At 41.6% G+C, this 14,751-nt stretch overlaps 1 protein-coding gene across 10 annotated transcripts in view; it reads left to right on the top strand.

The window, feature by feature from the left end:
* Nucleotides 1-14,751, top strand: part of myt1b (myelin transcription factor 1b) — a 129,233-nt gene that overhangs the window by 71,502 nt on the left and 42,980 nt on the right. For 5 of the 10 annotated variants that reach the window (XM_036007945.1, XM_036007947.1, XM_036007946.1 and 2 more), the window contains one exon: nucleotides 13,721-13,827. In XM_036007945.1, coding sequence (XP_035863838.1) covers nucleotides 13,721-13,827 — 107 coding nt within the window. Of the gene's footprint in view, nucleotides 1-4,158; nucleotides 4,259-7,659; nucleotides 7,993-8,947; nucleotides 9,188-13,720; nucleotides 13,828-14,751 lie in introns of those variants that run through there. The other 5 variants (XM_036007948.1, XM_031286101.2, XM_031286100.2 and 2 more) reach the window with 4 other exon arrangements.

Here is a 14,751-nt window from a genome sequence, read left to right as displayed (position 1 = left end):
TTTCTTCACACACACATATCCCCAGATCAAGAGTGTCTCCCCAAATTATACACATCCTCCTACTTTTTGTGTTACTTCAAACACAGACCTGCAGGGCTCCCGGTTAGCTCAGTTGGTAGAGCTGCGCCCATATGTAGAGGTTTACTCCTCAACGCGGCGGGCCCTGCTTCGACTCTGACCTGTGGCCCCTTGCTGCATGTTATTCCCCCCTCTCTCTCCCTTTCATGTCTTCAGCTGTCCTATCAAAATAAAGGCAGAAAATGCCCCAAAAAAATGATCTTAAAAAAAAAAAAATACACAAATCTGCACATTTATCAAAGGGAAAAACTTTTTCCCTTCCAGCGAGGCGGTGACCCTTTTGTCACTCTACCAGCTCGGTTGAAAGTTGTTCCTATCCGAGATGTTGAATAATGATGAATGAATGAATGAAAGCGTAGGAGTGAACATTTAAGAGGAGTTTAGAATAATGATGATGATGAAGACGGAGTGAAATTTCCATTAATTAGCTCACATGGGTCATTTTCTCAACAAGGTCCTGTTTACTGCTCTTCAGTGTTTGTGTGTGTGTGTGTGTGTGTGTGTGTGTGTGTGTGTGTGTGTGTGTGTCCGTGTGCGTGCGTGCGTGTGTGTGTGTGTGTGTGTGCGTGTGTGTATTTGTCTAAACTTTATTGTCACCATCGTCTCCAGGACAGCTGGAGGCTATGTCAGAGTTCAGCTGCTTGTTATACAGAGAATAAGAGGAAAAAGGGGGTGGGGGTGGGGGGTGGGGGGGGGGTTGTATGTGTTTTTGTGCGCACACATTAATTTCTGTGCGTTTGCATATGCCTGTGAACGTTCAGTGTGTGTATGTGTGTGTGTGGGGGTGCTTGGTCCTATCAGGGTAGTGGAACAGAAGGGAGGGGGTGAATAGTGAAGTTAATAGGCTAATGAGAGCACCGTGCTCAGTAGGAATACAAGAGGCTGTCTGGCACCCTCAGATAAAATACTCGCTGTGGCATTAGTGGAGACTCAGCAGTCCTCCTTAACAGCAACACCTTCTTTGTCCACTAAATTTGGCCGATTTAATAAGCAGTAGATTTAGTGTGTGTGTGTGTGTGTGTGTGTGTGTGTGTGTGTGTGTGTGTGTGTGTGTGTGTGCGTGTGTGTGTGTGTGTGTGTGTGTGTGATTCTCTTTCGCTTTTTTTTTTGTGGTGATGGGTTGGGAAGGGATGTGGAGAGATTTGTTTACTTGGAAAACTTGGATATTCATATTCTTAAGAGCACTGTTTTAACAGCTTAATGTTCAGAATAAGGTCAGCAGTGTTCACTAGATAACAAGAATAATGTGTAGAAATGTGGGCGTACTATGTTTCTAATGAAAAGGATTGTGTCAGTTGGATTTAGTTTAACTGGGTTTAGTAGTACACTAACGCAGATTCAATCTAGTTTAGTTACAGTATAGATGCATAAAACAGAGAGTCCGCTGGTTCAGTTTAGTTTAGTTTATAGCACACCATTTTTCAGCCATTCAACTTGCGGAAGAAAGTTGTTCCAGGAAGTTTAGTTTATAGCAACAATTTGAACTTATAATAGTGGGTCAGTTTTTTTGTTTATATTTAGATTAATTCTAACAATCAGGCTTAAATGTACATAGTTGTTTATACTGTACATATCTGTCTATATGGTTCATTCAGAATATCCATATTTATTCTGTTTTTCTTATTATATATTCTGCTAATACACTGCATATATCTATATTATTCTTACTATAGTATAATGTCACTGCTACTACATTGCACATATTTGTACATGTTCATACATTGTTCATATTACATAGCCATATTTATTCTGCTCTTATAACACTGCAATATATTTCTTGTCCTGCCTATGCACCACCTGTCTACACTTTGTATATTACATTGCTTTTTTGCACTTCTGGTTAGACGCAAACTCGTTGTCTTTGTACTTGTACTCTGCACAATGACAATAAAGTTGAATCTAATCTAATCTAAATAAGTGGGTTAAGTTGATTTTGTTTATTTCTTTCCATTTAGTTTAGTTTAGTGACAACAATTTGGGCTCATAGTTACGTTTAGTTTAGTTTATTAGCACATCTATTGGAGCTTATAATAAAGGCTCAAGGATGTTGTGTCGAGACAACTTCAATTGAGTTTAAAGAAATAAAGTGAGTTTAATTTTGATTGATTGACAATTCAGGCTTGAATAAGTGGATTTAGTGACTTTTGATTAGTTTCTTTCAGTGTATTTAATTTCAGTTCAAATCATTTGTGCTTATGGTTTTGGGTCAACTGTTGTGGTTTATTTCAGATCCGTTTTATCTTGTCTAGTGAGTGTCAGTTTGAGCGTATGAAAGTGGTTTATTTTGTTCTGATCTGTTCTGTTTCTTTCCTTAGTTTAGTAAAATATGGATTCAAGCTTACAATGAGGAACGAAGTGAGTTTAGTTTGGTTGGACACAATTATTCCACTATTCATTCATACACAGGGTCAAGGAGTTGTGTTTAGCCTAGTTTAGTAGCTACTATTATGCCTCATAATACAGAGTTCAGTTGAGTTATCTTTATTTTAGTTTATAGTTTGGTTTAGTTTACTGTGACCATTCAGGCTTGAAAAGGTAGATTAAAATTTGTTTTACATTTCTTTAATTTAATTTAGTTATGTGTTAGTCATGTTGTAATTTACTTTAGTAGCACACTAATTCATATTTTCAAGCATAAAATATAGGATGGGAAAGTTGTGTTTTGTGTAGTTTAGTTCAGTTTAATAACTTAGAATTATTCTTATATAGGGAAGTTTAGTTTATTTTAGTAGCACCCATTTATTCAGCTATGTAGGCCTATAATAACGGATCAGTGAAGTTTAGTTTAGTTAAGTTTAATAGCAACAGTTTGGGCTTATAATATGTCAATGTGGGCAAAGTGAATTTTGTTTTGTTCCTTTCAGTTTAGTTTAGTAGCAGACATTGTTTTTCAAGCTTATAGTGAGGGTTAAGTGATTTTAGTTTAGATTAGTTAACTTTGGTTTCAGTTAGTTTAGTCTATTGTTATTTAGTTTAGTTCATTTTAATAGCACACAATGAGTCCGTTATTTAAACTTATAGTAAATGGTCAAGAAGGCTGAATTGGTTTGAGTTGAGTTAGTTTAAGTTTAATACCAGATTTATAAATATACATGTTATAAATACACCTTTCTTTGGTAATATGAAGAAAAGCAGTAGAATGTGTTGAGGTTGCTTTACCCCCCATTAGATGTAGGAGAGATTTTTTTTTGGGGGGGGGGGGGTAAGGGGAGCAAGCAATGGGAGAGCTCATTATCTGGCAGACCATCTGCTATTGGGAGGGAGGAACTGTCTGTCTGACACAGACTCTGTGAATAGGCCCGGAGTTAGAGTTCCTCTAACTTACTTAAATTAGCTGTAGGCCTACATCTGCTATATATTGTTGACATCAGCATTTAGAAATATTGAATAAATGAGTGTCAGGTGAAGATCAGGTTATACTGGAAGAATAAAACACCCTAATAACAAAAAGTATTAAAGAAGTATTACTGTGCAGCTTCTTCATAATGTCCCATGTGGTCTTACATCTGTGAGTTTATGGACTTAGTGTCATTTGTTTTGGTTTTGTTGATATTTGTGTCAATATAGTATATATATATATATATATATATATATATATATATATATATATATATATATATATATGTATATATATATATATATATATGTATATATATATATATACATATATATATATATATATATATATATATATATATATATATATATATATATATATCATGTTCAGGTTTGAGATGAATTTGTCCAGATCCAAAAAATAGTGCACATATGAATAAGCTGTAGGCCTTTGACGGAGTTGGGTGTTTGTATAGTTTAAATCAGATTGCCGGGGGAGCTTATGTGTGAGAAGTTGCCGGGCGCAGCAGATGCTCTTTGTTGCTGTTCAGGCTATTGTTGTTGAAAACTGAGACTGGGAGGCTGGGATTGGGTCCAGCTCCCGGCAGCAGGAGGACACAGCGCCTTCCTATTGGCTCTCCCGGAGTGTCAGTCAGCTGCTCGACCCGCCCAGCAGCCCTCCCCTGCCCAGCCGGGGAAGTTGAACTAAAGTTTGAGCAACTTTGTTCGGCAGAAGTAAACTTGCCAGCAGCACTTGGCGGTCGCTGCGGGACTGAAGAAAGACAGAGAGAGATAGAGAGAGAGAGGAGGACCGCAAACATGAAGCTGTGTCGCACTTTTCTAGGTTCGTATCACTCACTTGTTTTGACTTAAAGAATGAGATCTCTGTTTTGGCATCTGCGTCTCTGTTCAGACTGACATAGTAATACAGTATGTCTAATCGCGTAATAGTCTTACCCTGCCTGTACTATCTAAGTATTTGTATAAATACACATGCTATAGCCTAGATAAATACTACACAGAACTAAGTTAGAGGCTACAAAGTGCCGTTTGCGGGAGTCGATATTCAAAACAAAAACCTTTTAAAGACATTGTAGCCGTCGCTGTTGGATTAAAAGAGGCTTATAGTTCTGTCTGATCACACCAGCTGTAACTTCTGTGCGATAGACTCCCAACCACAAGCTGCAGGCTTAACTTATCACACACAAACATATCTAAGTAAACGTGTGAACTTCTCCCCAGCTTATAACTGCAACTAAACTTCGACCCCCGTGGTAAAAAAAAGTGGCCAGACAAAGGACAGTTGGTCCCCTAGGGGACCGTGTGGCCCCGGTACCGTGGGGACAATGCCAAGCTGCGGGCTTATTAAAAACTTTTTTTTGTTGTGTTAGTCTGTCGGCTTGTTCCATCTGTCGAGGGACCAGAGGGGCCTCCCCCGGTCCCAACCTGAGCGCTCAGTCAGCTGCTGCCCCATGTAATATTTATACCGGCTGCCTGCACGGCGACACAATATAGCCACCATACAATATAGTCTGGAGTGACGTGAGCATTTAAGTGCTGGAGGCCTCCGTGCCATCTGCATCTGCAGACACACTTTGTTACAACAGAGGAAAAAGTTTTCCCAGCTGATGTACCGGCTGCTGCAACTACTGCCTTTGAGTAGTCCTTCAAAATAAACTTCAGAAAAAAAGTATTCAGAAAGTTTTTTTTATTTTTTTATTTACAATTTAGATTATTTGTAAGTTAATTAGTCCTACTTACTACAGCTCAAATTTAAAAGGGATTTTTTTTCTTCTTTTTTTAAGTTTAGTGTAGTAATACACATTTATGCAAGTTTATCATGAGGTTTAGTTTAGATTCTTTTAGTTAGGTTTCAATGAGTTTAGTTAAATGCGTGGTAAATGGGTTTAGTTTGATATCTTAACTTACTCAGTCGTCCAAACTTAGAACAAAGGGTTGAGGGAGCAGAGTGGGTTTGACATTGGACTTTAGTTTAGTGCCACACGAAACACACTTTGTAACAACAGAGGAAAAGAAACTCCCAGCTGATGTAAACTACAGAGTTTCAATCTTATCCTTCAAAATAAACGCTAAAAATATGATTTAATGAAGTATTTAGTTTAATTCAGTTTAGTTTTATTTAGTTTAGTTGTGGCGATTCAGGCCTGTACAAGTATATGTTGTTTTCTTTATTTCAATTCAGTTTAGTAACAATAATTTATTCAAGGAGGATAAAGTGAGTTTACTTTAAATGATGTCTTATTCTTAAAAAACGCGAGAGTCTTGAAATAAAGTATTGCATTATTCAGATAAGTGGAGAATATAGATAAATACAGGAAATAAAATAACTTTTCAAAAAGTTCCGACAAAAGCCTTTGTTTCCTCAACAATAGCTTCTGTGAGGTGTATTGTGCAGGCCTGAAAGCCCCGGCCTCTGGAGCTGTCCAGAGTCCTGAACACACACACACACACACACACACACACACACACACACACACACACACACACACACACACACACACACGCACGCACGCACGCACGCACACACACACACACACACACACACACACACACACACACACACACACACACACACACGCACGCTCTGCACCTAGGAGCTGTCCGTAGTCCTGAAATCTCACCACAGGAGAAATAATAGCGTGTTAGAGTATATTACGGTTTTGTGTCCAAACAGTTACTTTCTATCTTCTCTCTAATCTTCAAATATATGTTTCACGTAGGCCTCCGTGCCCCACTGTGGGACTCACACCCGCACCGACCTGTAGGCCCCGCTCCCCGCATGGTCCCCTCTGCTGGACCAGTGCCCGGGATTTTTCATATTTTCTCTCTTTTGTTTATTCGATTGTTGACGCTGTTGTTGAGTGAATCCTCCTCTCCGCAACCACAGTCTGAAATCATACTGATGCGGCGTGCACGGCCGGTGATTGATTTCAGCTCCAATGCATAACAATGGGATTGCACAAAAAGAGCCTGCTGCAAAGAGATAAGAATTTAATAGAATTTCTGAAAGCTGAAGGTTGGGCTTTTTGAATATTCCCTGCGTGCGCGGCGTGGAGACAGCAGATAAAGGATGGCATTTGTGGCGACTATTCTCAAATGGCTTGTAATGAATGGTTGTCATTTCCACTAATGGTTTCAAAACAGCAAAGCAGAACCACGGTGTGAGCAACATTTGGGAGTGACTCCAAGTTGCACTATTAAGACTGACTGTTTGTTGTTTAGAGCGGCACTGACAGTTGGCATTACTCTCAGTGAGCCTAAAAAACTATCAAAAAATCTGTAGCTGACAGTGATCACTCTTAAAACTTCTGCAGGCGTCGAAACAATTTCTCTGGAGAATATTATTATTATTTTTTTTTAGCGATTATCCAAAATGATATCGCACTTCCATCCCCTTACCTCCCCAGAGCATGAATCATTTTTTCCCCCTAAAGCTCCCTTGGAGACTTGCCTCTCTGCCTATATGTCGTTAAGACCCGAAGGAGTTATCAGATGCTGTCAGTGAAACGCGCATATATATAACTCTGCATACAACTACTACATCAATTCCCGGTCCGAGAAAGAAAAAAAAAATAGCCCTTGAATGAATTATTGGACGGTACCATTTTCCAGGATATGTGGGTGGTGGGATAATGCATGTGTGAAACATGAAGACCTTAAAGAACGGGTGACATGTATAAAACATGAGCTCGTTCTGGTGTGTAATATTGTGTTGGCTGCGTCCTGTGTAGCCAAGATGCGCAAAGATGCTTTCTTATGCTGACTATCAGACTGTTCATGATGTAAGGAATGTTTGGAGAGTGAAGCAGAATGGGGAACTTTATTGATCCTATTTAGAAAATCAAGTGCACTGCATGCAGAGACGATGCTTGAAATGTAGTTTCTAGTTTGAAGTTGTCGGGCTGCGTGGTTCAGAAGATCTATGCGTTTGAGAGAGAGAGGGAGGGAGGGAGAAAGTCAGGGAAAGTGTGTGTGTGTGTGTGTGTGTGTGTGTGTGTGTGTTTGTGTGTGTGTGTGTGTGTGTGTGTGTGTGTGTGTGTATGTTGTATTTGTATATACATATGCCCGTTGAGTTAGTGTGTAGTGAAGGGGACCTCAAGCCCTGCCCATCTGATGCTGGAGGTTTTACTACAGCTTCCGTGATGTCATGGCAAAGGGCGGAGGGAGGAGATGGGGGTGTGGAGAAGGGGATGGAGGGGGGGTACAATGGCTCATGAGGGAAAGGTAAGTCAATATTACGTTTTTTTTTCTCGCTGACAAAGGCAAATGAAGCCATGTTTTTGCTTACAAACAAGTAACATCTTAACGCCTTGATCCGGAGCCGTGCGCCGTTGCGCTGTGCAGAGGAGAGGAGAGGGCCGCCCCGGAAAAAAAAATAACCTTCGCTCGCTCTTATTTATTTATCACATCTGGACATTTGTAACGGGATAGACGATCGTTTTTGAAACCTTTACTCGGGATATCTTTTTAAGCAAACTTGACAGCGACCAACAACTCTCAAAAAACACAGCAAGGACGCAGCGCCGAAAGCCCCAAAGGAAATATTGTTGACTACAGGTAATCAGAAATCACGTTTATGTTTTGATGATAAGCTACACCTAGATATATAGGCTATATCATGATAAATCTCGACATCCAAATCCTTCTTCTTTTCTTTTCTTTTTGGCATAACTTTGATATTTCTCATCACCCTTGTAATATTTGATAGCAGCACCGGCAGAGTGATTTTGTGGCGATTAGTGTTGTTTTCATATTTTACGATTCCTCGAGTATGAATTCAAACTTACCCAAAGCTGCGGTCTAAAAACAGTTTAACCTGTTTTTTTGTTTTTTTTTCTTCTTAAAAGTGTATATTTGTGTACTCGATGTATGGACATTTTCAAAACGCATCGTTGATGAATAGTACTGTGAGACATAGAAGATGCTGTTTTTTTGCCCTCTCAAATGTTAGTCATTTTATTGATGCCTCATAATACAGTAAGTGGGAACAAACCAAGCATGGCGCTTTCTCAGAACCTTAGTGATGCGTGTTTAGCCACTTCTCTGTCACTCCGCGGCTCTGTTGGATAGTTCATCGGTGTGTGGGGCTGAGGGAAAAACACACACACACTCTGTCTATACCTGGACTGTATATTATGTTCCTGTGAATATCTGCTCTCTCAGCGAACTGATTCATGCCTGAAGTGTATTCTCCACTCTGTCCTCTAGTTTCACCTTCTATATCTCCAGGAATATATGAGCCCGTTTACTGTACTCGCCGCACCGCTGATTATACGCACATTATACGAGCCGTTTCTCTGTTTCTGGGTTGTGACTGTAAAGTGTGATATCTATCTTGAGTTCTGCACCAAATTGTGTTATTACGATATGACAGTGGGCGTTGAGCAGGACTCCCGTGTGTGTGTGTGTGTGTGTGTGTGTGTGTGTGTGTGTGTGTGTGTATGCATGGACAGATGGATGGATGGAAGGATGGAGTGAGTGTGTGTTTGAGAGAGAGAGAGAGAGAGAGAGGGAGAGGGAGGGGTTTGCCATTTGATCCTCTGCAGCAAAAAACAGAGATGCTCTCTTCAAATGTCAGCAGCCTTTAGTGTGCGCAGATTAAAAAAAGAAAAAGTCCTCAGAAGCCGCTAGAAATAAATAACCGGGCGTCTAGTGGGGAGGCAGACTCGAAGCTGCGCATTTCGCCGGATTTTAAAGTACTCATCTTGTCGGATTCACCCCGAGACTGTGCCGCGGTGCAGAATGTGAGCCTGTGCGTTGTGTTTTTTTTTTTCATTTCCTACCCGCCCCCCCCCCTTGCTTTGCTTAGATGGCCACGTAATGTGCTGTGTGTGTGCGCGCCTCACGGTCTGTCAAAGCACCTGCGTCCTAAGATGGAGGAAAGAGATGCGGGATGATGATACACAGAGTGTTATGTCACCCGCTCTCTAAGTTGCTCTCCATCCATCCCCCGTTGTAGTAGCCTATAAGTCTGCTCAATGCCTGCAGCGCTGCTCTCATGAGAAACTTCAGCTGTTACTTTAGATGTTAGAACATCTTTCAGGGTTGGAAGCAGGGAGGAGGTTAAGGTAAAAAAAACAAAACAAAAAAAAACAGCTAAACTTACTTTACTTCCCCGTGTTGCTATTTGAAAAGCACCCATCTGTAGAAACCCTCTCAAATTATGCAAGTTTGTCTTTTTAATTAAGGGAAATGTCTTTTCATTGATAAATAAACCCTAACCCTGGCTTTTGTTAATGGTAGAATATGTGATGATGTGTCACTGACTTTACCTGCTTTTAAAATGTACAGACTTCTGTTAGTGTTAGGCTGTGTGCAGCTTCAAAATAGAGGATTTTCTTTAAAGCCTGTGGTTGTAGCTGTGTTTAAAGCTTATAGGCCATTTAGTAAACAAAGCCCATAAAATGCACAGAAGGAGCCTTTACTCAGAGTAAAGCTGCAAGTCTATTGTTAGGCTTAATGTAGAGTGTACACTGAGCTCAAGATTGGATGCATCATAGGCGGAAATGATAAAACACCTATTGTTTTTCTTCTGTTTACTTTTCCTGTGAAATTTAGCCTAGTTTCAGGGGATTACAGAATTAGGTTATTGGTGCCTTATGCTGTGAGTGGAGGCTATAACAGCAGAGTATGGCGCTGCATGCAGCACAGGCCCCGATATAAAGTTGCTTCTTTTTTCTTTTTTTTAGTTACCGTGATAGGAGGAAAGCTCTCTATTTATGAAGGGCTGAATAGCCCATGGTGAGGACAGCAGGTGCCGGAGGAGGGAGCGCAATAAACATGTTGGAGGAGCAGCTGGGACCAAATTGCACCCTCGTCATTCAAAGCCTATCAGAAATCTAAGCAATACAAGCAAAGGTCAGGGTTGGCCAGGCTTTCAATGGAGAGGAGGCATTTAAAATGAAAGTCTGGAAATAATGAATCAGATGCCCTGCGTTTAAAAGGGAAATAAATACAAAAAAAAAGGAGAATGAATTGAAAAGTGAGCCAAATGTGTGTAAATTCCCTGATGGGCAGAGAGAAATACGTGACATGCTGAAGTGTTGAGAACATCACAGACCGCTGCCTCAGATCCCTACGGTTAGCGTGATGTTTTCTAAGTGGCAGTGATACGTCTGTGTTGTTTCTCAGATGCTGAGGTCAGGGTGGCCCCTGAGGGGAGCTTCTCCAAAAGCTGGTTACCATGGTGACGCCTTCCCTTCCACACCCCCGCCCCTAAACTCCCATCCCATAACTGATAAAAAAACCCACTCTGCTTTGCTTTGGGGCCTTTTGTAGTTAACTCTGCGACATGAACATTTAAATGAGTTTTTTTTGGACCGAATGACTTAACCGAATTGTGTTTTTTTGGTTATCTATGCATAGGAAAAACAATTTCCACATCCGGTGTGATAATCTGGTTACTCAGGTTTTTTTTTTTTTTTTTTTTCCTGTGACTCAAAGAAAGCAGCGAGTAATATGAATCCCGTCCGCTCCACAACTTTTGATTTCTCTGTCTCTTCTGCCCGGCTCGCTGTAATCACACTAAGTTGTCTCTAAATCCTGCTTAACAGGACCAGGGGTGTACAGCTGGCCCCGGCCCTGTATGTACTCTAATACTGTTACAGACAGTTCACCCTGGTATTTAATCTAACTATGGATTTAGGCCTCTTTAGTCCATTGTCCCGGTACAGTAAGCCGCCTGCCTATAATGGTATTACTCAAACTTAGTTTTCTGGTAAAAGGTTGTTTTTGTATCAACTTAAAGACTATGTGTGTTGATATATTGTGGGCCTTTTTCTTCAGAAAGTAGGAAAGAATTTCTAAACTTTGCCTCGCAGAAAAGCTTGGATAAAAACACTCCTGGCAGTAAAAATATGATATTTAATCCATTCATTCTGTATTCATCTCTGCCCTCCCCCCCCTTACTTCTGATTAACCAAACCTCCCCGGTGAACGGCTAATTGTCTCGTACTCCTCCAGTTTTCACTGCAAAATAACGAGCTGTGAGTCTTTTAGGTGGGGATGAGCAGAATCTGATCAAAGCATAAAGAGAGTACTTATCCTGAGCAGACAAGGCTCAAATTAGTTGGTATGTTGTTTTTTTTTCATCTGCAAAGGATTCCAGATGTTCACATGCAACAACAGATGAAAGTAGAAAGATCTATTTAGCGACCTTTTTCTGTGATTAATGACCTGATTTTATAAACCTGAGCGATCAAATATCTCACGCAGGTTCAACGTGTCCAGATGTATTTCCTGTGTCTGCACTGTAGCAGGAACAGCGGCTCAGGACTGAACAAAAGTGAGCAGGGATGCTGACACGTGGCCTGAGGCAATGTGTCCTAATAGAGCGCTGTCATATATTTGGCATTTAGGAAGGGCTCTCAGCTCTTTGGCCCCCAAACGAACAATACAGTACGGATGCTCACTTCCCTTCACTTTAAAAGAAGGAGAGAAAAAAAGAAGTAGAAAAAAAAGAGAGACAGAGAAAAAAAGAAGCAAGTGAGTTTTGGTGCTTGTGTGCGTGGAGACATAGACAGCCGAGACAGAGAGATAGAGAGATGCAGACGGACAGTATTGCTGTTGTAATCACTTTTTTTCCTGAGGGTGGAGTGGAAGTTGATAAACAAGCATTTTGCAAAGAGTGCTGGCTGGGGCTTTACCGAGGTTTACACGTGATGGGCAAAGTAGGGATGGGCGTGGAGGGGTGAGCGGGGAGTTTGATGGGGGGGGGGGCTGGTCTGCGTTTGGACCCCTCAGATACGGACATGCAGCCTTTTGTTGTCCCACCCACTGTAGGCTTTTAGTGTGCACTTTGCATGCACTGTGGGTTCACGTGCAGGACAGTATGTGCAGAGAAAAGAACCCCCGCTGTAGCTTTAAAAGCAGCAGGAAGACAGATGAAAAGCTAGAGATAACAGGAGAAAATGAGATGGACAAATCTCATCTTGCACTCTATAAAGACCAGGGATTTATACCCAAATTCCAATGTAAAGAGGTTTATGTTTTGATGCCTTTCAAGAACGCTGAAGGTTATTTCAAAGAGCTATATCACTGCAAAGCATTTTAAATTTGAAACCTTCATTCAGTTTTAAAATTCAAATTAGAGTAGAATATTTTGCCTTGAATTTCCACCGTGTTAATTGTGAGTTGTGAATGAGTACTCTTCCACAATATTGCTGCTTCAATTTACATTTTCAATTTACATTTCAAATAGGTTTCAGAGTGCGCTGACCCATAACCTTGGTCTTTGTGAGTGTTATTTCCTCTGTTGTTGTTGAGGACAGACAGATGCATAGGGGGCTCATACAGAAGAGGAAGTCACTATAAACTCAAGGGCACTTTCTCTTTCACAACGTTCTGCTGCCTGCTGCAAAGACACACCATCTATATAAAGGTGAAAGCTAAAGGGTATACAGTAGATGTGTATATACGGTATATGCGAAAAAGAATCAGATTTCACTGTACCAGCTCGGTGGGAGCGAGAGACAGGGCGACATCCGCCTGTTTTGGAGTCTCGCAGCTGAAGTGTCGTACAGCTACAGTAGTTGAAAAGTTCCGCCTTGGGCATTCATTGAAAAACACTCTGCACTCTCCCTGAACTTGAAATGAGAGGGGAAAAAACAAGATTTTTAGGACAACTCTGCATTAACACCTCCACCATCAGCAGCTTCTCTGAGAGTAGGAAGAATGGGATTTGTGATAGATTTAGTATGTTTCTCCTGGCTGCTCAGGAAGATGAAGGGATGAGCTATTACCTTGATGGAAAAAAGGGGAGAGAGGGGGAGAAAAAAGGGGGCTTGATTTATGTATGATTTATTATTTACTGACCATTCTTCACCCCTCTCCCCACACATCGCCCATCCCCCTATTCGCTTATATGTGCACCCTGAAAAGCTCGATAAAAATGCGCAAATTTGATTGATTCTAATAGCAGACTGACAGGGACCCCAGCTGGGGCACTTAACCATGCCTCTGTGTGTGTGTGTGTGTGTGTGTGTGTGTGTGTGTGTGTGTGTGTGTGTGTGTGCGTGTGTGTAAAGCATACACACTGTTCCTTCAGTTAATAAAGGAGTGTCTGCAGCATGCTCGAGTGCCCCGACCTTCCCTCAAAGTAGCACCCCCATGCTCCACTCCCTTCCTTTTTTCAAACTGCTGCCCCATCCATTGGTGCTGATGCTGTTGATTTCTTATGACAACTCTCTCCCCCCCCCCCCCTTTTCTTCCTTTCTTTACCCCCAAAATCTTCCACTCCCCTCGTCTTCTCCCTTCCCTTCCACCTCCTCGTCTGTTCTCTTTCTAGAAAATGAGTTCCGGGGCGAGCTGGTGAACCAGCGGTGGACACGAGGCGAGAGGACCAGCAGCCGCTGCCAGGCCTCCCAGAGACTGCAGAGCCGTCGACCAATCATGGTGAGTGACAGGGCCCTGCAGCCCCTCCCTCTCTCACCATCTCTCTTCACCACTCACCACACCCCCACACCCCTTCCAACCTGATTCTGCTTCCTGGGCATTTCCCCAATCCCTAACTCAGCGGGGAAAGTAAAAAAGGGTGGAGGTGTGTGTGTGTGTTGGGGGGGGGGGGTCTATTTAGAAACTGGATAGAAAAAAACATGAATCAAACAGCACATCAAACCTCCCGCCTGGCCCTGCCCATCCTTTGCCTCAGCCCCGCTCAGCTTAGCTCAGTTTAGTTAAGCTCAGCATGGCACAGCTCAGCGTTTTCCCGCTGCTGAGTTCACTTCACAGGATTTTTCTTTTTTGTATTGAAACACAGTAAAAAAAAAAAAAAGAAACTCAAAAGGATGTCCTTGAGCTGATCATACTTGTTTTGTCCATTATATTCCTCCTTATCAGCAGAGTAGAAAAACGCTCTCTCTCTTTAACCCTCTCTGCTATCCTAAACCTGTCTCCCCTCTTTCTTTTACTTCCATCTAAAACTTGCCACCATTTCAAGGTTATTTCTCCATTCTGAAAACATCTGGTCCTCCCCCCCCACCCGTGCATCACAACTGAGAGTGTGACACTCAACAAAGAGATGGAAGGATTGAGGGGAGATTGAAAGAGAGAGGAGTGGGGGTTGGGGTTGTTTTCCCCTGGGCCCAGTAAAAGTAGTTTTGCTTCCCCGTGATGGCTCGGGTTCATCTGAAGAGATGACTTTTATTGATTAGGTTTGATTTCTGCTGCTGAGGGAGCCAAGCAGAGAGAGGACCTATGATATCTGTCCCACAACCTTCTTATTATCTACTTAGACTTGCAGCAAACTGAGATGAGTGAAACTGATTTAGGATTAGAGATATATATGAAAAAAAAAATCTAGTTTAGTCTTGAACACTG

This window comes from Sander lucioperca, chromosome 12, assembly GCF_008315115.2.
Source record: "Sander lucioperca isolate FBNREF2018 chromosome 12, SLUC_FBN_1.2, whole genome shotgun sequence".
Lineage (NCBI taxonomy): Eukaryota > Metazoa > Chordata > Actinopteri > Perciformes > Percidae > Sander > Sander lucioperca.
This window is presented reverse-complemented; position numbering and strand designations above follow the sequence as displayed.